The sequence below is a fragment of the Takifugu rubripes genome, chromosome 13 (genome assembly GCF_901000725.2).
Source record: "Takifugu rubripes chromosome 13, fTakRub1.2, whole genome shotgun sequence".
Classification (NCBI taxonomy): Eukaryota; Metazoa; Chordata; class Actinopteri; order Tetraodontiformes; family Tetraodontidae; genus Takifugu; species Takifugu rubripes.
This window is the reverse complement of record NC_042297.1, coordinates 14,137,362-14,162,797: the sequence shown is the minus strand read 5'-3', so window position 1 is coordinate 14,162,797 and position 25,436 is coordinate 14,137,362. Positions and strand designations below refer to the sequence as shown.

The 25,436-nt window shown below is 44.6% G+C and overlaps 2 protein-coding genes across 2 annotated transcripts in view; one reads left to right on the top strand and one right to left on the bottom strand.

Annotated features, from left to right (window-relative positions):
- Window positions 1–34: 34 nt before the first annotated feature.
- Window positions 35–1,549, bottom strand: LOC101076587 (relaxin-3 receptor 1-like). The gene has a single exon (XM_003969812.2). The coding sequence runs from the start codon at window positions 1,466–1,468 to the stop codon at window positions 332–334; it is 1,137 nt and encodes a 378-aa protein (XP_003969861.1). The 5' UTR covers window positions 1,469–1,549; the 3' UTR covers window positions 35–331.
- Window positions 1,550–2,257: 708 nt separating this feature from the next.
- adamts7 (a disintegrin-like and metallopeptidase (reprolysin type) with thrombospondin type 1 motif, 7) overlaps window positions 2,258–25,436 on the top strand; it is a 41,981-nt gene continuing 18,802 nt past the window's right edge. Inside the window, exons 1-10 of the mRNA XM_011609963.2 lie at window positions 2,258–2,720; window positions 5,816–6,183; window positions 9,043–9,226; window positions 10,315–10,514; window positions 14,749–14,832; window positions 15,207–15,331; window positions 16,177–16,326; window positions 18,099–18,242; window positions 21,668–21,812; window positions 25,313–25,405. Coding sequence (XP_011608265.2) covers window positions 2,609–2,720; window positions 5,816–6,183; window positions 9,043–9,226; window positions 10,315–10,514; window positions 14,749–14,832; window positions 15,207–15,331; window positions 16,177–16,326; window positions 18,099–18,242; window positions 21,668–21,812; window positions 25,313–25,405 — 1,605 coding nt within the window. The 5' untranslated portion in view covers window positions 2,258–2,608. The remainder of the gene's footprint in view (window positions 2,721–5,815; window positions 6,184–9,042; window positions 9,227–10,314; window positions 10,515–14,748; window positions 14,833–15,206; window positions 15,332–16,176; window positions 16,327–18,098; window positions 18,243–21,667; window positions 21,813–25,312; window positions 25,406–25,436) is intronic.

Here is a 25,436-nt window from a genome sequence, read left to right as displayed (position 1 = left end):
AAACCCAGTTTATGTGGATGGTCATTTACAGTATACGATATGCGCGACCTGTTGGTATTTCAGAGCGTTATTCTCAAAATATTACATTCACGGGTGTAGACGTAATTTAAAGGCTTTTAACAATACATTTTTAGCTGGGCTTTTAAGAAAAAAAAGTCCCAGATTGCTTCTTTGTGTCTGTTTCAGTGGGTTTTGTTGTCCATCCTTCAAATCAAGTCATTTAAGAAGCTTAAAGAGCGTTCCGGCTGTATGATTAAACGTGTCCCCGATCTCACGTGTCCATCATGAGACGGAGGATACACGTCAGGGACATTTACAGGGGTCAATAAAGTTACCGGGTGTATGAAATGACTTTGGAGCTCTGTAGACCTTTCCGATCCACGATGGCCAGCACGCAGTCTTCCTTCCCCTGGTTCTGGAGCGGACACGTTCTCTGGATTTCTCCGTGCGTAAAAAGGCGCGTCGGGCAGTCAGCCGGTGAGGGTGGCGTGGGGACCCTCCAAAACAATCCGCTCAGCATCTTCCGTATCTCCGGCCTCATCAGGCAATAAAGCACCGGGTTCAAACAGCTGTTTGCGTGCGCCAGACACACGGTCACGGGGAACACGTATGTGTGCACCATGTAATAGGATTTATCCCAGTTGACAGCGTTAAATTTGACCAAGACGCCCCAGAAAGTAATGGCCTGGTTGGGCATCCAGCAGAAAAAGAAGGACAAAACCACAATAGCGACGGATTTGGTGACCCTGGACCTCCGTTTTGGGTTGCTGCAGCCCATGCTCCTCAGCCTCAGGAAGCGCAGCAGCATCAGATAGTTCACAGACACGATGAGCATCGGGATGATGAAGGCGATCAGTATTTTCTGGATGTGGTAGAGGGCGAGCCAGTCGTGCCCTTCTGGAAACTTGAGGAGACAGAGTTTTTCTCCGGCGACCTCAGTGACGGTGGAGAAGAACGCCGTCGGCGCCGTTGCCACTGTGGCGGCCACCCACAGCACCGCGCACACCCACTTCACGCACCGTGACCTGCAGGTCTTTTTCTTGAGGGCTGAGGCGACAGACAAGTAGCGGGTCACGCTCATGGCAGTGAGGAAGAAGACGCTGGCGTACATGTTCATCACGGTGACCGACAGGATGATTTTGCACATGGCGTCTCCAAACGGCCAGCTGAAGTCCTGCGCGGTGTCCACGGCCCAGAAGGGCAGAGTGAGCACGAACTGGAAGTCTGTCACCGCCAAGTTGATGATAAAGATGTTGATGGTGGACCTCTTTCGACCCTGGCGCAGTCTCATGAGGAAAAACACCAGCAGGTTCCCAACTAAACCCACCGCGCAAACTACCGAGTAAACCACGGAGATGAGTATCCTGAGGATGAAGCTGCCGTCCGCACTGTCATCGATGTCATCGAAATTAAAACTCTCGTTGCTGAGATTGAAGGCTGCGCTGCTTTGGTTGAAAAGTTCGTCCATTTTTAATCACCTATTCAACACCTGTAACTGACGTACCAGTGCGCGCACAGGACGGAGGCCAAGCGCGACAGGTGAAACCACCTCGGCGCTTTACCCTGGTAAATGTAAAACCGCTGCTTTTATGCAGGTGGTCGGTCCTGTGCTCATCCCGGATTGGTCGAACGAGACGTGACACAGAAGAGTCACTCATGGAAACGCGCTCCGAGCCGCCAAAACACTGAATTTATGTGTGTTCTGTACTAATACTCATGACACACAAATCAGGAGCAACAAAAGACAGAATAAGCCACACAGTCCAAAGTCAGCATGAGCCCTATAAATGACTTGTTTTTCAATAATAGAAGCTCCTAGAACACCAGACTTTGGTGTCGTTCCGTGTATAGCCGTTTCCAGTAGTGCTCCACAGTGTCTCGATTGTACCACTAGATGGCGCACCGACCTAAAATAGCTCAGAATAAAAAAGATTTTTAAAAAAAACTAAGTAAAACTTATTAATTGAAATTATTTTCTTAAATAAAGAGAATATTCCATATATCATTGCTTTGTGTTTCACACTTTTAAACGTTTGAACACCTTGATTCATCGATTTATTCTATTTTCTATTTCTATAGACCAGAACACGACTGAGCGTCCGTGAGTTTCCGTCACAGTTTGTCTAACTGGACACCGGACAATCCCCCCCCAGGCAAGTTTGAATGAAAAAAAAAAAAAAAACCCGCATTTAGTTCCTCTTTGCGGCATTCCCCTTTAAGCTCCCAGTCCTGCTGGAAGATAGTGTCCTTTGTCTTAAGTCCACCCATCTGTGGGGGTGGCTCTGCGAAAGTTTGCAGAGGAACTTTTTGAGCTGTCACTGGTTGTCGGCTGCAGCCTGATGGAGGACAGAGAGGACGGAGCCACGGGAACGCAACGTTGACGCCGACCTCAAGACCGATCATGGAGCAGGGCCGGCCCGCAGGGGCTCATCATGTTTAGGCCCAAGTCGGGCCGCAGTGTCGGAGCTGAAAGAGTTGGATTTCACGGTGGCCACAAAGAGACACAAAAGCGCATCCAGGTCAGATGGGAATGGTTTGAGCTGACAGTCGACGCGGCGTCACGGAGACGTTAAATGCTCCTCAGATACCAAACCAGAGTCCTGATAAAATGAGTCGTCGGGACTGCAGCCGTCACGCCTCCATCATCCACCTCTTCAGCGCACTGCTGATCCTCCTGAATCCCTGCGAAGCGTCCGGACCGCTGCAGGAAAGGGAACCAGGTTAGTAGAGGCAATCAGAGGACTGTTGTTGCTCTTTAGCATGGTTGAGTGTGCAGAGGAGGCCAGTTGTGACCTGTGTTTACAGGGCTGAGGACAGGGTCTGAAGATCAGACTGGAGCATTCCCACTCAGTCCCCCCAAACAAGCATCTCATGGAGGTGCACTCGGTCTCAGTGCAGCTGTCACTGATCCCTGATCTCCCCACAGAAGGCTGGGGATGTCTAGCATCATTTTCACATTAAAATGAGTGTCCAGTCACTTTCCAAGTACATAGACCAGCTTATTAAGACTAAAGCAGATAAAAGGTCTCCTCTTACCCAGCTCTTACACCTCCACTCTCCAGAGTTTAAAAACCCTCACAGGTTAAAGCAGAACAGCAGGCTTCAATGCACCCCGTCAACCCCCTGTTAACCCCCTGTTAACTCAGCTGAGAGTTCCTCCAGAGAGGAGCCTGTTCACCATCTGTCAGGATGTGGACATGTCACTGAGGGGGAGTAATGATTTTAGGCTGTTTAATGGCTTCAGAGACCAGAAGGTTCCTTGAGGATAACGATCTGTATACATGCAGCAACGACTGCTGACAGGCTTTTACCCATCAGGCTTAGGCTGATAGAGGGACATGGCTTTTCTTTTGGTTAGCCTACCACCTGCAGGAGGAATTAAGTGGAGGTTGTGGTTCAGGCAGCAGAAGAAGGAGGTGTCAGTGATCCAAAGCAGTGGCAAAAACTGGCATTTGTTGAAGCTTGGGGGGGATATTTAAATTATACATCAGATGGAATTTATTGCCAGACAGGATGGACAATTATAGCAGCAACGAAAACAGCTGGAGGTCCAGCCCATAATTAATAAAATGTACTGGCAACAGTTTAGCAGCATGACGGTTTAAATGCTCTGCGAGGAAGATTAGTGCTGGGAGTCGTGTGAGTTAAGAACAATCTTCAATTCCAAATGAGATTTCACCAACACTGTGTCCTCAGGATAAAATTTCCAGCTGTTATCACCTCATTGGTCATTCGTCAGCTGTCAGTTAGTTCCTCTGCAAGTAGTGGCCCTACTGGAGGACAGGCGTCTCTCCCAGTTGGACTGAGCTAATCCAGGCCCCATGACCTCCAGGCAGTCTCCAGCAGGCCCCTCCCGTGATCTGGCCTCAGCAAGAGATAATGAGCAGGATAGAGTCAGCCTTAATTCTTGTTCTTCACTGGTCTATTTGTGAACTTAGACCCCTCTGGTTGGGGAGAATCTATCAGGTGCTCCTGATAGAGAGAGTCAGTGTCTCTGTCGTATCGAGATGGTGCCAGTAAACCTGCGTCAGTATGACGTCATGAGGTTTAAATAGCTGCAGAGGAGCAACACACATTCAGCGAGATTCAAATTTCCTGAGATGCAGCAAAATCACGGGGTGTCTTCATTGATTTCTAGTGATCTGGAAGTTGCAGGAGATGGATTCACGCTGCTGATTTTCTTGATACAGCAGCGGGGTGACCCCTTTTCCAAATCTAATTTATGGCACCCTCAGGTTTATTTACAGGTCAGTGCCATGTTGGTCAGTGTTGCCCTCATCTGATCTGAGTTGTCACACTTCAGAGGTGTTTCTTTAGCCCATGTTGGTTTTCTTCTACCAGGCAAGAAGATGTAAGTGTTGGATTTCTTTCATGGAGCTGCTGTGACCCGTGTGTGCAACCAGATGTTTTGCTCTGGGACGACAATGCATGCATATGAGCGCAACGTGTAGTCTTTCATTAAAATGCTCCACCTATTACTGGTGGTTGAGAACGTCCTTCACATGTGAAAAGAAAATCTCAACAATGCTCACTCATGGGAAAAGGAATGCGCTCCTCAAGGCTGCGTCAGCCGGACGACTTGTTTATTTAAGTTTCCAAGCTGCTCCTGACCTCCATCAGATCACACGTAGGGAAGGATGCTGCCTGGTTGATGAAGGTTTCTGGCTCAGCTGGTGCTGGTTCCCCAGGCTTGTCCACACCCCTCACATTTTACTGCCCGCTGACGTTCTAAACTACAACGCTGACAGGAGAGAGACCTCGTCTTATCTGTAGAAAACTGATGAATGCACTCTCTGGCATCTGCCCGTCGCTTCAGAGGCAGCCTGCACAGTTGCTGTGCACACTGAGCTGCAGCTGAAGGCAGAAATCACAGATAGGCACATTTTCACATTGTGTGGATGTTAAGGACATTGGATTTGCGCTTCTTTTCTCTTTTCAAGTGTGTGTGTGTGTGTGTGTGGGTGGGGGGGGTGATGTTGCTGTGCAGCAGCTGTGTTAAGAATGTTGTTTCTCACACACGTAAACGAATTAGGTGGATTTTATTAAATGTCTCATCAAAGGAAATCAGAGCCATAAGTAATCGGTCCTCTTCTGAAAATATGGTTTTAACAGTGACTTTTCTAAGAGGGTTTTCTTTCAGAAGAGAAGGTGCCAGCTGCAGATTTGTGCACTGCTGGCTGTTGCCCTGCACATCCTGAATAAATGGGACCAGGCGGCAGACTGCAGCAGCTGTGATTACTGCATTTGTTTTGTATTTCTGCCGTCATGTTCACGTCGTGGAAGAAAAATTGAGACGGGCTGAAGGATTTCTGAGAGTTGGGCAGTTTTTGGGTCCTGGCCTTGCAGGGACCATCCAGGTCATGCACCTCGCTCAGAAGGAATTTTTCACACACGTCCTGCAGAAATGGACTTGTTGGAATGGTTTAAACGCTCACAAAAAACCAAAAACATTCCCCACAAAAAAAAAACCCAGCACAGTTGGCCTTCATTTATTATCATTGTTATTAGGTCTGTTAAGTGTTAAGAGACACGCTCACACACGTTTTCTACGGGGTGATTAAGAGTCTAAGCTTTTGTCCACCTATGGTGTGGCATTGGATTAAGATCCAAATGCAAACGGTGAGAGAGTGACGAGTACAACGAGGCCAGAGGACAATGATGTGTGGCTCAGGCCCTTCAGCAGCAGGGGAATACAAACGTCTGATTAGACATGGCTGGTGTGGGTTTCTTTAGAGTTCTGCAGCCATGTCACAGTTGCCCTTCCTTTCCCATGGTTTTGTAACCCATCTTCTCTTCCCACCATGGTTCTCAACAGAGAGGCTTCTACTGGATCTGCCTCAGTATGATGTGGTTCACCCCACTCGAGTGGATGCCAGAGGTCACTTCCTGTCCAACTTCCTGTCTCACCATGCTCGCCGTGTACAGCGCAGGGAAGCCCCAGAAGGGTCAGCAAACATGGATCGAGTTTTCTACCAGTTGTGGCACAGCAACCACAGTCTGCGCTTCAATCTGACCCTCAACACTCACCTGCTGGCTCCTGGCTTCCTGACAGAGAGGAGGTACGGTGGCCTGGAGGGGGCCAAGATGCAGACTGCTGCATCCTCCCAGTGTCATTTCTTAGGAGAAGTGTGGGATGAAGACTCTGTTAAAGGAAGTGCAGCCATAAGCACCTGTGATGGACTGGTGAGTACCGTGAAATTTCAATGGCGTTTCAAGAAAAATTATGTAAAAATAATAGGACTGAATGTCTGTTTTTGTCTTTGAGGCTGGTTGGATGTGTCACAGTGTCGTTCTGCTAACGCTGGTCAGGAAGTTGACACCTGAGGGCTGAATGAATTTAGTGCAAACATTCCCACATTGATGGAATGGCAAAGAAGCAGGCGACAAGAGAGCAAATGTCATTTTATTCCTGCGTAGTATTATTTCACACGTTCTTTCACATGAAACCTTTCGCCAACAAGCTGGCAGCAAATTCAATTCTGACGCTTTGGCCACATTAAATTTCTTCTTAAAATGTAGCTGCAGGCAAAGATGAGGAGTCAAACCTCCAGGGGCCGGCTTGATGTTTGGAATGAATTGATAATGGTACAGCAGAGATATTAATGCCAGTTTTAAATGTCTGTCCATCCCTCTCTCAGACTTTCCAAGTGCATTTCAACTTTTCCAAAGACAAGGAATCGAACAAAGATGACAATTTAGTCTCAGAATATTCCATGAGGCAATGTGTCGGCTCTGACATGTTTCTCCTCAACGGGGCCTCTGTTGAGGATCTGTTGCATCCCTACAGAAATAAACTCTTGTCCCTTTTGTCTGCCATTGTTAGTGGTGAGGAAAGTTCCTTTATGTCGGTTTCATTTCCATTTGTCAACATTGTCATCAGTCAGAAAGTCAATTTTGTTTCCATTTTCCTCCACTAATCTGGATCAGAGGGGCAAAAGATTCATTAGGGAAGCTCAGATCCTCCTCTTCCCAGCTACCTCCCCCAGCTCCTCTGGGAGAACACCAAGGCTGGGTGGGAAATGTAGTCCCACCAGGTTGTCGAGGGTGTGCCTTAGGGTCTCTGAATCACCTCTCCGGGGAGACATCTGTGGGAATCCCCGTCTCATGCTTTGATTATGTTATTTTGATCTACCTAGTGAGTAGATGAGGGTCTGAATGTAGACTAATGGCCTGATCGACTGTCTGGTGACCTCCCACATCTGTCTGTTTACATAAAAGGACCTCCGCTTTGCTCATCCTTCTGTCTGTCCATGTGTGGGATCTGTTGTTCCCCCACTGAGCATTCGTCAGCTGTTCCATATAAACAGAGCACTGGGGAACGGGATATCCGAGATTTGTGATCCAATGTTACTGTGATGACAGGAAAGGCAGAACAAGCTCTGGTTCAGGTTTTCTGTGGGTCAAAACCAAAAGTTTCAGAGAAATAAGCAAAGAAAGCCTCAAATCTGACATCTGTTGGCATTCATTTCGTTGACTTTAGCACCCTGCCTCATACGCAACATCTGCAGGACAGAGCGCTTTTACTCATCACTCTATACATTTCTGGCTCCAACAGAGGGTACACATAAAATGTAAGCAGTTGTGCATCATTTGCTGGGCTGAATGTCTTGACACGTGGCCAGCAGATTTTCAAAAAGCTGCATCATCAACTGCATGAGAACCGATGAGAAACAGCCTCACTGCCGTGCACGTCGTGCCCTGTGACAAGCCTGGAGCTGGTATGTTGCATCCTGCCAAGCTGAAAAGCTCGTATTGATCGTGAGCTGGATCTGCCGCCATGTTTCCTACAATGGAGTGAAAAGTTTGAGGACTTAAGTTTGACTTTGGAGATGATTTTGAAAACTGAAATTTCACCTTTTTTAACTGCAAAAGTGACGGATTGTAGTGATGCAACAGGGCACCGCCCCTGGAGGTTTACGTGCTGTTTGTGCTCTGAGATTGTTGCGCTTCTCTGGGTGGAAGTGAAGTGAATGCAGATGTCAGACAGAGGGGGTGGGCTGCAGTTTATTCTCACGCTGTTTGTCTCACACTGCTTTGTGTCTGTCTTGATATTTTATGTCCCGCTTTTGGAAATATGTTTCAAAGGACATGAAAGATGTCTGACAGCCTCTGCCCACTGCAGCTCTGCAGATGTGAAAGTATTTGTCAGCTTTCCCTCACTGTGGAAAATATCTGACGCTTTCCCAGCCCTGGAGTGTCTGGTTACTGATGAAACCTTCTACTGTTGCTGGGATACGTTGCCCATTAGAACCTTCTCTGGAAAAAAAATAAAAATTGCATTAGAATTGCAAAGATTAGAAGGTGAGACCAGGCATTAAATTGTTATTTTCATCCTGCATCAAGCATGTCTGTTAGTATTTTTTCTACATGCTTTGAATCATTCATTTCATTTTAATTATTTTTTTTATATATTTATGCTCTTGTGTTTTTATGTATTGTGGCTTTTATGCAACCTTGAGGCACCTATGAATAAACATAACATAAACATAAACACACTTTTGCTTTCTCTGTGTGCTCCTACATCATCCATATTGATGACCACAATCTTTATTTTTATTTGCAAAGAGCGAAAATTTCCTGAAATTAAAAACTTACAGTATAAAAGTGTGAGTCTGACCATGCAGTTATATTACATGGAATAATTTTTTTTTTCCACAACAGTGGACAGTAATACTTTGTTATGAAGGTTATTTTACCCCTGATGTGATTGATTTGATTATTTATGTATTGATTTAATTATTTATGTATCAGCAAGTTCTAATAAATCCAGATTTTATTTAGAGTAGATATGAGGAGAGGAAAAATTAATACAATTTCTGCAAATTTCCAAGGCGGATGTGGGCTGCTGGTGATGAAGAGCTTCAGCTCAATGTTGTTTTCATCACTATTGAATGTGGCATCGATTTGATTCAGAATATTCTAAAGTTCAAGGCCAAATGAACAGATAAACAAGCATCATAATGATCCATCAAAAACCTCAATACATCCTTAAATAAAGTAAAGAGAAGGAAGGGAGGTAACGCAAGTCTTTGATTTCCTCAGACAGGATTGTTCCGGCTGTCCAAAGAAGAGTTTTTCATCCAGCCTCTGCAGAAGTCGACCCTGGAGACCTCGGCGCCACAAGCTCACGCCATCTACAAACGTCACGTGACCTCTCCCTCCTGGAATCCTGTCCTGCAGCCTCTACCAGGAAAACAGACTCTCAATGGCACCTGTGGAAATAAAAGTACCACACACACACCCAACTCTCACACACACTCACAGTCCTTAAAACTGCACGGTAACTTATAATGAGGCAGCACGAGGTTCTGTCTCTATAAGTAGTCCACATTATGCCATCCGTGACTCTTAATTACATACTGAACATCATCACTGAGAACTTGGAGACATCTATTCCTTCAGTTAATGATCTGCAGAGAGGAGGGGAGTTAAATCTTTGCACTCATAGATCAGCTACTTACAATTCTGAGTGAGTTCAGTTGACATTAAACCTGAATGAGTATCTCTGCAGAACGAGCAACAAAGACCATGTCACATGTGAAGCGTGAGTGTGGACACGTGCTGGTAATTTTTCTATTGAAATGTCAGTTTTAATAGTTCCATGAAGCATAGTGAATGACTTTCGTTGGAATTGCAAACCCGTGTCCATCTGCCAACCTTTAATTGCCTCTTCCTAAGGAGGTGGGAGAGAGAAGGTGCACGGGAGGGAAGAATGTGAGGTCACAGCTGGGAACTTTATCTGACTGTAGGACGGTCACCTCATGTATCAAAAAAATCCAAATTATTTTCTTTAACTCCTTGAAAAAACCAAAACATATACAGTAGTGTAGAACTGACTAGTGCAAAGCCCTGTCTGAGTCCTCTGCACAGCGCCCCCTGTTGGTTGGGGTCTGATTTTAAGTTAGCATACAGGCATTATCCTGTATTGTGTGCCAACAAGAACCATGGTTTAGTATGGTAGAATATGCTTTATATTCTTTTGCCGCAGTGACAGTTCTCTTAAGTTTTACACCATTATAGGGTACAAAGTGGCTGTGCTCTTAAGCTAGCAAGTTGGGTTGTTGTATGTACGCAACCACTAGATGGCCCTTCAGTTGTCATCAATCGTTCCTTTAGCTGAGAAAGCAGGTAGTGTTCAAGGAACGTCTTATATTTTAGTTGAAACTACCGGTAATTCTATTCTATTTTTTCATAGCAAGTACTGAAAGTAGTGCCGCTTGTTGCGTGGTATGTTTACAAAGATAGATCCTTTTTACTGTGCACGCACGGTAGGATGAAAGGCAAATGCAGAAACATCTATTTCTGTCATCCCAGATTCCCATCAAAGCCTTGCTGATTTTGAGAGACACCGAGAACGATGGGAGCGGCGCCGTCTCAGAAAGAGGAGGAGGATTCGGCAGCGCTCAGTCAGCAAAGAGAAGTGGGTGGAAACGCTGGTGGTGGCCGACCCTAAAATGGTGGAGTATCATGGGAGCACAGCTGTGGAGAACTACATCCTGGCTGTCATGAACATTGTGAGTGGCACCTCTTACAGAAGATCTATGTGCTGCCATCTTAAGCTGCTGCATAGACGTTTTAATGTTTACAGGATGTCCTACACCATGTTCTCCATCTGTTATGTTCTGATTCCCATGTCCAATCACCGCTCTGACCTTTCAAGATCAATGTTATTAGTGTCTCATTCATCAGGGGTTAAATAAACTGACTCCTTAAGTAGAAATTTCTATGCAAAACTCACATGTGCAGCTCCTGAAGGCACCATCAGGAGATAGAATGCCAGGAAATGGAATCCACTGGTGGAGGAGTCCACAGGTTAACCCACCATGCAGACAATAATAGACCGAGGAAGCAGCCGTTATTCCTAACATCCTCTTAGGGTTCACCTTTGAGTTTTTCACCTCCCCCGCTTTGAACTTTGAAAGCCTGAAATCATTCCAATTTGGGAAAACAACCCGGTGAAGCATCCAGGAAGCAACGTCCTGCCCGTACCCGAACGATAAGCGATGGCATCATCTTCCTCGGCCCCCAGCTGCTCCATTGTCTCCTAAACAGCCTCACTTAAAGTTGTTGGCTGCGCTTGAGGTTAATGTTTACGTGCTCTGCCGGGACCTCTGGTTTACAGGCGGAGTAGCTGATCTCAGCAGAAAAACAGCATTAGCTTCTTTTTTTTAAAACTAAAATAGACCACCACTTCCTTTCTCATGATCATCCTGCTAGGATTTATTGTGCTGTCTTTGCATGGCCAACCAAAACTCTACACTTATAGATCTATAATTAGAAAGTCAAGGCATGTTTGCACAAACAAGCCTGTGATCATGCTTGTTTGTATGTCATGTCTGCAGGTGTGTGTCATGCATCCTGCATCCGTTTAATCTGCGCCAGCATAAACTAGTGTCAAGGGTTTCGCCTATTTCAGCCGTTGAACTGCTGCTCTGACTGTTGGCGGAGGTGTTAGGCGGCAGTGGCGGTGCCTGGATAAAATATTGAAATTCAGAAGGAGCTGCAAAGTGTGTGAGAGGAATTGAGGCTTTCATGCGCGGCCACTAAAACATCCCCACGTCAGGTTTTGGTATGGACAGTCATTTCCAAGCTCATCGCCAGGGGCTCTTTTTTGGCAGCTATAGCAGACGTCTCAGTAGGTGCCACATTGAAAATTGGCTTTAAGGTTTTGCAGCATGATGGTACATGACAGCTCCATTAGTTCAGCTAACTCCAAACCTCCCTCAGGGAATCCAGCTCTTTGTGTTCAGGCTAACTTCACGCTGAGACGGTTGCATATTTGTGGTTTATGCTTTTGACACTAAAGACAAGGAAGCAGCAGAGCGGGGTCGTTTTTGATTTTATTAATACAGTAGTGTTGTCTCCATTCTGCTGCTAATGGGTGGAACGGGATGGTGACTGGAAACAAATACTTTAAAGCGGCAGCACTATTTTTGCAGCTTAAACTCAGAGGTTTTGGTTTTGCAATTCTCTCCCCGAATTACAGTTCACGTCTGCAGCTGCTGAAACGCAACCGACCCAACAGGAGGAGCGGGTGTGAAATTACCATGGCACACAAAAACGCGTGTGCTTTCAAACAAAACAAACACAAAGCAAAAAACAGGAGATTGCAGGAAGCTGCTGTGAGCCAATGCAGAGCTGGCACTGGTGAGGGTGAAGCCGTGCTGGGAAGACAAGCAGAACTGGGTCAGGGAGGAAGGAGCCAACGGCGACAGTACCCACAGTTATATGCATGTCAAATGTTGCTCCTTCTTCACTGAAGACCTCCCTCTTCGATGAGGCACTGAGTCCAAAAAGACATTTGCCCGTCCGTCCCTCCCGCTGAGAAGGCCTGTGCTTGAGTTTGCTGGTGCAGGTACCAGGCACTGTCCAACCCAGAGATGCTGCTCTGGCAGCGTGGAACATTTGAAGGAATCTTGGCCAGTAGGGAGGAGATGCAGCTGCTGCAGAGAGGGAGAGAGAGAGAGAATGACCTCATCAGATGAATGTGGTTCTGGGGGGGCATTTGTAATCACACCTCTATTATTGCTGGCAGTTTAAAATCAAAATGATGGGAGATTGAAGCTGCATCAATGGTGACTATTCGTGGGAGCTTCTTTTCACTTCTCTTCACTGCCCTGAGAGTGCCTGGGATCGGTAATGTGGGCCAACGTAGAAACCTCTGCATGTGGAATCAACGCTATTACAGTTGTTATTACTAGACAATCTCAATCGCTCCCTCGCTGCTCATCAATCACGGGGGAAATGCAGTCTTTTCCTTTCTGAGGAATGCTTCTGATGTCGGCTTGGAAGAATATCCAGACAACTTAACAGTAGAAACTCTTTGTAATGCCTCAGTTCTTTCTAGTCCTTGTGTCAGCAGATAATAATGGAGGGGCTAAATTGTCGCGCTACCTCAACCGCAACCTCAAAAATTGAATGCATCTTCCCCAGTCCAGCAGCCGTCGGTAATCTGGAGGAAGGCTGTAATATAAGAGACATTTGGTTGTCAATGTTGTGAATTGTCTGTTGTTCAGCCAATGTTGCTCCGGTCAATGAAAGATCAAGTCCTCAAAACGATGACGGTTCATCTGCTTTTACAGGAAAAACTGACGGTCGTGCTTTGACCAGCAAAGGTCATGGACACTTTTGAGCACCTGCTGCACTGTTTGAGTGAAACATACCAGCAGCACTGAGCTGTTGGGCTTTTGTATTCAACGCCAACAAACGTGCGGATCGAGAGGCCAGCAGGGGTTTGCTGCTGCCTGTGTGTTTGTCGCCTTGTTTTTGCTGCCTGTAGATTTGTAGAATAGAATGAAATGAAAATCCTTCTGCAGTCTTTTGATCACACATCACAAAAGAGCAGCAGTTATTAAATAAATCTAACATGTTTGCATTGACTGAATTTACCATAATTTGTTACATCCCCCCATCCTGTTGTGTAAGCAAAAATATTGGTCCTTCCTCTGTTTCAAGAATGGACTGTTCATCTGGAGAGTTTGTTATAAAGGCTGACCCCTGCAGGGTTCTCGACCACGCTAATAAAGCCTCCACTGCTGTCCTGAACTCTGCTGGCCCCCGTCAGATTGATGCACTTTAGATAGCGCTCATACTAGCAACATGAGAGAAAAATCTTTCAAAGGTCTTTAGATAAAGGATGATATGTCTCCAAACACACTCTGCTTAGCATGATGCTGCTAGAGACCTTCAAGCCTTCAAACCCAATCCTCCTTTAAGAGCCTGATTTACCTCTGGTTTTCCGTGGCTGTTATCAACATTTAGCATCACTGATTCTTTGTTCGCTTCCCGTCTTTATAAGAATCCAGCGAACGAGCAGCTTGCAGCCATCCACACCTGGTTGGATGGAGCCTCACCTGTGTAGATCCCTCCTACATGGGGGAATTTTAGCCTTTTAAACGGTTCTACAACAAATTCTGTTGTATTTTTGGTTTGTTTTCAAAAGCTTTCCTCTGTCTAATTGCACAAGGCTTTAATTTCTACTATTTGTGGCTGATCCCTGACATCAGAGGATAGAGATGCACACAGATGATAGTTATATCGATCATGGGCAGTGGGAGGGGATTTCTGCAGGGGAAAAGTGCCACGTGGGGCATTATCACCAGCCTCAATGCTGGTCAAGGGCATCTTAGGCTGGAGGGGCTGACTTTGGATTCTGTCTCCTTCCTGCTTCCTGTTATCAAAAACCTTGATGCAAAACATCTTTATGAGCAAATTTCCAGAGTAGATGGTGGAGCTCCCTCGTTATGTAGCAGCGGCTGCTGTTGGCATCTCCTGTGACCTAACTGTTGTCTAAAACCATCCTGGCGTTCCACCAGTCTAATCACCAGCAGCTAGTAAACTTCTGGGAGCACTTTAGAAGGGATTCAGAATGTGTTCATCCTGCTCATTGATCTTAGTGTGACCTCAGCTCAAATCCTGTTACAAATGTGCCAGTATGTCCTCTTGAGGCCTCTTACTGATGAACAGCATCAATGATGGTATGTTTCCTTAAAGATGGTGAATAGTGCATCTTCAGTCTTGATGCATTTGAAAATTATACCATAAAATAGGATTGACAAGCTATATTCTGGTTGTCTGAGTGGCCGTTCAGCTGGTCAAAAGTCACTAGATTGTAATACGGATGAAAGCAAAGATTTGAATAGCGCGAAAACATATAACACTTATCATCTGGCCTGAAGGGGGGGTGAGTAGTGAGTGCCAACAGGCCCCTTTACCTTCAATTTTCTGTGCATGTTTACTATTTTTCAGGTTGCAGGGCTGTTTGGAGATGCCAGTATTGGAAATGCAATCAACGTTGTTGTTGTTCGCCTCATCTTACTGGAGCAGGATGAGGTAAAAATAACCCTAATTAAAAAAAGAAAACATAAGCAAACATGCAGCTGTTCATTAGCATTGTGTCACCTGCTTGTTGTTGTAAATCACAAGGTCTTGCCTACACTCATATCATTATGATGAAACGTGTCTTTACAGAGGCACCGCCTGCATTAATGCTTTTACAGCAGCAGAACTGTGCACCGTAGAATGTTAATTACAGGATGAAATGTTCCTTGCATTTGAATTTGTTACCAAGGACCACTTGATCGATTCCAATATTTCAATTGTACAAGCTGAAAGAGAATCTGTACTTTTCTGTGGCCCAGCAGGTAGGTTTCTAATTGACTGCTTTGTTTCCTTGTCTGTGTGCTTCGCATGCATGTGGAGGGCAGGATGATTTGAAGATTACGCACCACGCTGACAACAGTTTGCACAGCTTCTGCAAATGGCAGAAGAAGCTTAACATGAAAGGAGACGATCATCCACTGCATCACGATGTCTCCGTTCTTCTCACTAGGTAGGAAAACCTTGCCCGTCTTCTCTACAGTTGAGCCTTTTTGATTCCTCAGAAGTTACTGAATTCCTGATATATATATTTTTTCCCTTTTGTAATAGTTTGTTTCATGAAAGGTTGTTGCAGCTCCTTATAGTCCTGAATGCACGCTGATGTAAATGGTGCCGTTAACAGGAGTTTTCCAACTATAGCTGCCTCCTCAGATGACCTTTACACCTCACAAATCCACCCCGAATGATAGATTTTATTTCTGGATTTCCTGCAATGACTTAGACAGAAAAAGTAAAAGAAGAGCACCCTTCGCCCACAGGAACATGGTTTTCCTGTATGAAAAAGCACAAAGAAAAGGTCAAGGGTTAATTTTCTTGTCCATCCATTTATATTTTCATGTAATTTATTGATTCTGTTTGTCAGAGCGGAGTGTAAGAGTGGGTTAAGTCAATTGGCAAGATTTAATTCTTTCTGAGGTAAACTGGATGGATGGATGGATGGATGGATGGATGGATGGATGGATGATGGATGGATGATGGATGGATGGATGGATGGATGATGGATGATGGATGGATGGATGGATGGATGGATGAGAAAAAATACAGGCTTGGCTACAGTAACGGAATGTAGCATGCAAATTAGCACTTCCTGTCATTGAATAACCCTGATTATCCTGTTGGGATGCAGAAATCATTAATCTCAAAGACATAAAAGAGCATGTTAGACAGGAGTTTTACATCAGTAAACACTGTAAAATAAATCAAGTGTATGCATCAACCTGCCAGGATGACATTTGAAGTTGTTTTCTGTCTTTTCCAGTGGAACTGTGATCTACACTCACCTGTAACTTTTCACAGGAAGGACATCTGTGCGGCCATCAACATGCCCTGCGAGACTCTGGGTCTGTCTCACGTGGCCGGCATGTGTCAGGCCCATCGCAGCTGCAGCATCAGTGAGGACACGGGCCTACCAGTGGCCTTCACTGTGGCTCATGAGCTGGGACACAAGTACGGTTCTAACACATGCACATGCACGCACTGTCCACCTGTATGCCTTTGTTTATTTTTACATTAGATTAGAACAAACATTCTTTATTTTTCATTTAGGTTTACACCAGCAGCGCTTATCCAAATTAAATTCCGTCACATTCGTCTCAGCCCTCTGATACATGTCTGGGAATGCTGTATAAGAATTTAGCAAAAATTCGAAAAGAATTTTGTAGCCCAGTGTGATAATGAGGAGGTAGGGGGATTAAATTGTGTCCAGCGAGTGTAAGGACATTTGCGTAAAAGCTGTTTTTGCCCCTCGGGCTGCGAACTCTCTTGCCAGTTAGTCCATGATGGGGCTGGAAGGAGCCCCTGCAGATGTTGTCAGGCAGTGTTTCCTAGCAATGTCCTGGAAGTCCCTTCAATTTTCTCTGCAGTCCTCCCCAGCGTCTGCAGGCTTATGCTCTCTGCATGTTATGCTCTCTATAGTGTCCCTCTAGAGGTGGTGGGGATGGGAGGGGGAAGGTGAGCACTCATCCGTTGCAGAAACTGTTAGGTGTTTGAGCAGGAAAGATAAATGGTTTTTAACCGTTTGTTTGTTTGTTTGTTTCATAGCATAGGGAGTCAACTACATCATTCCAGAGTTCAATAGCTCCAGTGTCACACTGAGGTATTTTTTAGACCACTCTGCTCATTAAGATGTTGAAGGATGATGGTGTTCAATGAGCAGTCCAGAAAACAGCATGAATCAGGCCCTGCTTTAACATTTGTATGTTTTATCTTTAACAAATGTAGAGAAAAAGAATAAAGGCAGCTATATAAGATTTAATTTCATTCACTTCTGGTTCAGCTTTTTCTTTGTGTCCTGGACGTATTTGTTGATCTGGTCTTTGTGTGAAGTTTGTAGTTTCCTCTTCTGAAATGGCTATAAAACAGCTCAATGACCCATGTAACAGTGCTCTGTTCATTTGCCCTCCGACTGTGTAAATAACAATAATGAATGTTCTGCGTTTGTAGCTATTGTTCAATACAAAGAGGTTTCAAGGCTGCAGTGTGGTATGTTTCTGCACCATATAGAATGGTTTGTTGTGGAAAATTGTCAGTAACACCACCTTTGACAGATTCCTTTATTCATTCCTATTTACTGTCATGGCCTTTGGCTCTCCACAATCTTTAACAATACTCCCTTGCCTCCCTGATGTGTTTGGCATGTGGATGTGCAACCCAGGCTCTTTCTGCAACTCTCTACTGTATCCTGTTCACCATCTTTAAGGATTCTGTAGGTCCTTGACTGACAAGAAGTGCTTGTGAATAGAAAAGTTCTCCTTCACTGAGTACAAAGTAAAAGCGAATCTAGCAGCTCTGCTTTGAGAATTATACTGGCTTTTTTTGAGGAGTCTGGGCTTCAGAACAAACTGTGTTAATTATGTAACTACGCAACATAATATCAAGTAAAGAAAACATGGATGGAAAGCCTAAATGGAGACATGCAGTATGTGGACATAAATCCCTTCTTTGTTGTTATGCTGGATGTATAAAAAACCTTTAGTGCTGACTGTGACCTTCGTCTAAAAACATGTTTGTGGGTTTCAAAAGATCCCACATCACATTTTTGATTGTTTAATCACATAGTTTATGTAAGCCTCAATAACCTTTTCATTTTAATCACCATCACTTGTCTTGTAAGTGGAGACAAAAAAAGTGTGTTTTCTCCACCAGATGCTGCTAAATCTCACGTGTTTGTCTGTCATCAGTCTCATGTTGAACATGTGGGATCTTTTTTTATGTCACAGCTTTGGGATTCAGCATGATGGCAACGGTAATGACTGTGAACCTGTTGGGAAACGACCTTTCGTCATGTCTCCACAGCTTCTGTACGGCACCTCCCTGCCCCAGTGGTCACGATGCAGCCGAGAGTACATCACCCGCTTCCTTGAGTGAGTGACGCACCTCATGATGAGCGACTGAACTTTCAGCATAGTGTGCGTGTGCGTGTGTGTGTGTGTGTGGGGAAGGGGGGGTGGGGGGGGAGGGTTTGGATGTCTCATGAAGAAATCCAGAAACAGAAAAGTTTTAGGCTGCACCGTAGAGAAATGTTTGTTTTCACATGCAGCCTCACAATTCAGTAGTTCCGATTTAAGAATTAGAATAAAGAGCTCAAAATATGCACCAGATGTGCAATATTTTGTTCAAAAACAAAAGTTTCTTTTTTCAAGAAATTCTTATAAAATTCTCCTTTGCATGTATACGGATGTTGGAAAAGTCTGACAGCTTTTAATTCAGGCGACTCCTCTTAGAACAAAGCTGGCTATGTTTCTCCCACGAGATACTCGCTCTCTCTCCCTCTCTCTCTCTCGCTCACCCCCCCCACACACACACACACACACACGCTGCTCATTCTAGTGCAGACAACTATCAAACTACAGTTGCTTCATTCTTTGATCTAAAAGAGTCTCATTTTCAACTGACTAAACCACCAGTTTTAATGATTGCTCAGCATTTCCTGCTTTTGTCTAAAAGACTTCAATTGTACTTGCAACCCAGTGCAAAGCAGACCTGCCGATAGAGCCCAAGGCGATCTGTCCTCATCAGTTGGACACTTTCCCCCGTGTCTCCCTCCCATCAGAGGGTCACGCTGCGATTCAGGCCTCACACGATGTCATATGAACGTCTGGAAAAGTGGACAATGGCTCCTCCAGTTTTCAGGTCCGAGCATCTGGAATTCATTCAGTGGGTGTTTAGCTACTTGACAGCATTGCAGCTTCTTGTCCTCCCTCTGAGGGAGAAGGCTGCAGGGGCATATTTACGCTTTGTGGGAGTTTGTGCCACAAAGGCGACAGTTTGTGTGTGTCTGAGCGCTGCCATTGAGGATTTCACTTCTAAGTATCAACCACAGGTTGGAATTGAAGTTTATGGGGGATCAGTGAAGCGTCATGTCTGAAGGGCTGTATTAAAGTAGTAATGTTGCTTGTGTTGCTCTGTCCAGACAAAAGCTTCAAAACCCAAGGTGTCCAGCTTTCTTTGCACGGAACGATATGAATATAAATGAAAACCAACTTGGGTTTTGTTGCTCAGAGGCGGTCTGCTTTGCTTCTTGATTTGTTTCTTTCTGTCGTCAGTTTGTTCTGATATGGTCACTCTGGCCACTGGACCTGAACACAGAAGGAATATCAGCACATCCCAGAATGCCCCCACTCCCGTGATAGACAAACAGGGTCACATGGTGTGGTCTTTGCCGAGTTAGATCAATCCCACCCCTTTTATTTTTTATCCAAGCCAGGCCCATTCACATTCCCTAAATGCACCTCGCTCTTCTCACAACAACCTGTTCTTCTTCACTGGTTTCCCATCTTTGGATCCTAAATCCCAGTATGGATCACCTTCCTCTGAATCTGCCCTTGCCTCAGTGTTCCCTCTTGCTCACAGCCTGCTCTCTGAAATGGAAAAGAGCATTTAAATTTCTTATCTATACTTCCCATCTCAGCGTCTCTGATCTTGGTACAGCACAATTGCTCCAGGTTTATACACGATATGTAAATTAATTTTAACACTAGGGCAGATATGAAGCACCTCAATAATGTCTGTAAACAATTCCAGGGAAGCTTCCACGGATGGAAGCTCCGCAATAACATAATTATACTCTGTGCTCCCCTTCAGTATGGAGGCACTGTTGGAGAACATTTTAATTGGTGCCAAGCTGCTGAGAGCTCATCGCGATGTAAAGGCCTCCTCTCTGCTGTTAAAGCACCTTGGTCCCATGTTTACACCCTCAGCAGCATCCAACCCGGACTAGTCCCAGTTTGACCGGTTTTCAACCTGTTGTCAAAAGTCTATTTAATAGGAGTGGAAGCGCATTATTTGTGTTTGACATGGTTTCTAATAGCCGTCCTGCGTGGGCTTTGTCAATATGACCAATTAACATAAACTCTGTCAGTACAAATGCCCGGCAGCGCTGCAGAGAATTAGATGCTACATGCTTTTTTAATAGGATGAAATTAAAAGAGGAGGCAGATTACATATGTTTTAGAGAGCACGTTGGTGACAGTCAGTGGCATACAATCATTTTCAGAGAGCACATAGAGATGATGAGGGGTGGGTGGGTAATTGGGGTTTTACTGCAAACCCAGCCACAATTTTATAATCTGAGCCTAAAAAAAAGGGACAACAATTGAGTAAAATGATTTAATTTGCCCTGCAAACACAGAAGCACATAATATAATGATAATAATTAACTACACTGACTGAGTCTGAGTTTTTGAACATTTAGAGTGGCTGAAATAATTGTAATATCTGTTCGGAATCCCATTATCACAACAAACCCAACCCCAGTTCTTTAAAGTACTCGTGTTGAAATCTTAAAAACACATCACTCAGTCGATAAAAATGACCCTGACAGTGATGATCATCGCACATAAATATGCAAATTGCACACAGCCGCTCTCCACATTTTCCATTATTGCAGCTTAAATGGCCTCCGCCCCCTCCCTCACTGCTGCCGTTCTTGCTCACAGCCTGCTCTCGCCTATATTATTGCTGCACCTTTCTTCAAATCTCTCACTGAGCTTCAATCCATTACCTGTCCAGACCTGCCTGGTCTCCTCAGGTCTCCTGTGTCCATCTCCCTGGCCCCCCCTCCACCTCCCAACCCCCCTCCAACTGGGAGCCAGATGCTTTGGAGATCAGGAATATTGACTTTCTCAAGTTGTCCTCACTGTGTTTCCTCTGGTGCTGCTGCTTTCCTGTTCGTCACCCTGCATTCATTTGTTCTCTTCTTTCTGTCCTTTTGTGCAATATTCTCGAGTGATTTGAGGAGTTATAATTCAAATACTGCTATAATTATTCTTCATTCATGACAGTGTAGCTTTGTTCCTTTACAAACCAGTTCAGTTTCCTTTAAAGTCACGATGAAAAGGATAGTAAATAAATTTAAAAATGGGTTAAAAATCAAATGGCGACTGAACTTTTTCCTGTAATCATTGGAGAACCCTCTTCTTGTTTTGGTTGTCATGAAAGAAGAGCCCAACAGATTTAAATGAATGCGTCTGAGTTTAATGAATGTCCTTCTAAACTGTGCCTGGTTAGCACAGTTAAATGGCTGCAGACACCTGTTCTATCTAACCGTAGAACCCTCTGTTGAAAGCGCTGAAGTGAACTCCTTTATTACCAATATAAAATCATAGATGGGTCTGTTTGGAGACGCTGTTTGCCGTCTGGAGCAAATGAAAGCTGCTCTCGACTGAAACTTCCAGTGAATGATAAGTTTACTTTTATTCCATCCATGGCTGCAGAAAAGTTGTGCATAGTTTTGGTGGATTTTTTTTTCTTTATCACAGTAACACTTCATCTCCCCCTTCCCCTGCAGCCGTGGCTGGGGCTGGTGCCTCGATGATGCCCCGGTGAAGGACAAGCATTCGTGGAACTCTGTGCTTCCTGGCGTTGTGTACACTGCGGTGCACCAGTGTCGGCTCCAGTACGGCCCCAGCTCCAGGCTCTGTGACGACATGGATGTAAGCCTGGGAACTAAACCACAACTGTTGTTTTTCTTCTTTCCTTGATCTCACCGGGATGAACCCGTTGTCTTCTGCCGCATAGCATAGTATTTTTCCAAGGTAGTTTGTCATTGACATGTGCTTGTTACTTGTGTCCACACAAACACAGCTCCCTAATCTCGTGATTTTGTCTTGAGTTTTGTTAATCTCATAATTATCACAAGGTTTTTGTTAGACCCGCTGTCCCCGAGCATAAATTATGAAAGTGGTGCACCTTCTTAAATCCATTTTCTCCCTCCACATGCAGCCTGTAACCTTGAATATGCGCATATTACCTGCAGCACTCTCCGCACACCTCCTCTACCTTCAGTGTATTATTTGACATTGACAGTCATAAACAATGTGGCTTAGAATAATCTGTAACAACTCCAGCTCAGACAGATACAGCAGGATTTAGTTTTATTTTGCAACGATGTGGCAGAATGGTGGGTTATCCTCTGGTAGTCTGGTTTATACTTCACTTCAGAAACACACAAATCCCACTGATGGGAGACTGTGTATCCCTCAGTGTGGGTGGGTGAAGGTGGAATGAGTTGAATGTAGTTAGGGGTAAGGCTGAATGTAGTTCCATGGCTGTGTTGTCATCCCTAATGATCTGACAGCCTTGTACTATTGGAGCTTTCTTGCTTATTTTAGACGCCAAAGTCTGTTGATGTCTCTGGATGCGGGAATGTGCCTGTCAAAGACGAATCTCTGACACCAAAGTCAGTCCATCCATCCATCCATTCATCCATCCATCCATCCATCCATCCATCCATCCATCCATCCATCCATCCATCCATCCATCCATCCATCCATCCTCATTAAATTGCCATGACAACGTTTTACTTCGGTGAGCTCTGAGGACTTCCAGTATCTATTAACTGAGGCTGCACATGAAGGAGTTTCCATCAGCATTAGAATAAGTTGGAAAGATAAAAAGTAGAACTTTTTTTGAGGGTTGTTATGGAGGCAAGCTCTAATTTTATAATTAATATAAGAATCCAAAGCATCATCTCTGATGAGCGTGGTCATTAATGTGAGGCTTTCTGACATATTTCTGTTTAAATGGTGCAAAGATGGTGAATAACAGTTGACATTTGATGCATTGCAGAGATGTTCAAAGACATGAAGTCCCTTAAAATGCCAGAGGAACTCCACAAGTCCTCTCATTATTTGCCGAACAAGCCCCACCTCATGGGGGATCTTTGTTCATGGGAAGCCTTTTTAAAGAACTGAGTATTTCCTACTTGAGGCCAGATCCATCAGGCATGGATTAGTCAGATCTCCTCCATCTCCCAGTAGTCAGACACTGTCTTTAAGTAACTGCACAATTAAACAAATTACATAAAATTTAGCTCTAATACTGGTTCAGGTGGTTGAAAAAAGCCCTTCCACTGGACAACCAGGTGACTGAGCTACTGCACAGCTATAGTAGTCAGTGCATAAGCATGGACAGATGCTATAACTTTGTCTTAATGGTTTGAAATGTTTTGAGAGGTTGAGGCTGCATGCGGCTCCAGAAGAAGCTGCCCAGTAACTAACAGTGTGGAAGAGCAATGAAGACAGAATTAGCAGTTCAGGTTCAGATCGTGGCTGCTGTCTCACGTCTGATTGAATTTGCAGCCTTCTGGGCCCTGAGTGTATTTTTCTAACCACCCACTGGTTACAGTAAAGTATCTGCAAGCAGCTCGCCAGTAACACCCCCTCCCTTAGCCACACCACGCCACCACGCCACGCCATCCATCCTGAACTGAGGGTTTAAATGGGAAAAAACCTTCAGTACAAGGAAAATCTCAAATCTCACCATGCAGCTTGTGGCGCTAACACAGGTCAGACGTGACAGGAGGCAATTACAGCAGCCGGGTGTGGGAAGGTTAACAAGCAGATGAGAACAGATATAGGATGTGGAAGGAGAAACTGGAGCAATTAGATCAATAAAAGATCCCCCCCCCCCACACACACACACACACATACATACATACATAAACACACTATGCAACATGGTGTTCCTGTAAACAACATGACGTGCAGGTTTTATAAGCAGCGCTGGATGGAAAAACAGCAGAAGGATCACAGAACCACCAGAAGTGGGTCCTGCTCTGTTCTGGTGTCCTGTACAGCACAATTCCACAAGTCCTCAGATTTCTGTCCCAACCAAACCTTTTTAGAAAATCCTTGCATGCAATATCATAGAACCAAAAGATAAATATTTTGAACCCAAAGAAAACCTTATCTAAACACACCTGCAGAACAACAAATGGCACAAACCCAAATACAGATTAGAGTGACCCAGTTTAAATCCAGTCAGCTGTAGTGAGAGAAGTAGCAATAACAGCACATGTACATTTAGTCTACATGCCATTAAAGTCTTTATACAGTCAGTGTTCAATTTATCCTTATACTTCTTTTCTGAGAGAAAAAAACATATGTTGTAGTGCTGGATTTTCATTTCCTTATTTTTGTGTGGGGGTTTTCTGTTGCCTCTGACTGGTATTTTCCCAGTCCTCTGCCTAAGTGATTAAGTCGGTTGTGGAGAAAGATGTTTTATTCACATCAAGCCCACCTTCATTTCTCCTCCTCCGTTCGTTTCCAGCTATTGATATAACAGGACATGCCGTGCAAATTTCGTGAAAATCCAAATAGCAAAGAAAGATCCACCATAGCAAGATGTGTTTGCATTTAAACTAATATTTTTGCTTACATTCTGTCAGGAAGTGACCTACCAATAAGTAACGGAAGCACCATTTATTATATAGAACATTTTAAAGACAATGAACTTGATATTAATGCCCTAAAACTTGGAATAGCAAGATTAGATATGAATGGACTATTTACCACTTCTCTGGTTTTCTTGCCATTTTAGTCAGTCCATCCATCCGTCCGTCTGACCAGCATTCATACTGTTTCAAGAGAAACCGTGAAATTAATTACTTTTAATCCAGGGCTGACATCATACAACAAAGGAAAACTTGACCCAGACATAAAAATAGCACTTAGTGGGTCAGTTATAAGGTGTTCCTCCCATCCTCAAGTTCCCAGTTCACCCGGCCATGATGTCAGAGGCCTGGGGGTTTTTCCGTGTTTGTGGAGGAGATTGTTGGTCCTGATAGAGGAGGCTGAACTCAAGAGGAATATGATTCCATCTAAGGAGTTTAAACATCATGTACTACACAGCACACAGTTTATACTCCTATTAGTTGCTTAATAACTTAGAGGCTGAACTAGCTGGCACAAATATCAGAAAAGGTAAAATCACATCAGAGCTGCATCAGACCTGTTGTCAGCGCTTATCACAGGATTTGTTTTACACTAAAAAGAGTTTACATACGATACCACTGAGTGGGCAGTTTCCATGAAAAACACGTGCGCATTAGATTAATTGGAGACCCTACTGGGGTTCTGTTTGATCCAAATGGCTCACATACGAGCAGACGCGTGGCCACAGAAGTACCTGAGCATTCTGCTCTTCTCTCTAGAATGTATGCAGTACGCTGTGGTGCACGGTGGGCACGACCTGCCACTCAAAGCTGGACGGCGCCGTGGATGGGACGAGTTGTGGTGAGGACAAGGTGAGCCCTCTCGGTGTGTAGGGGGAAAGAT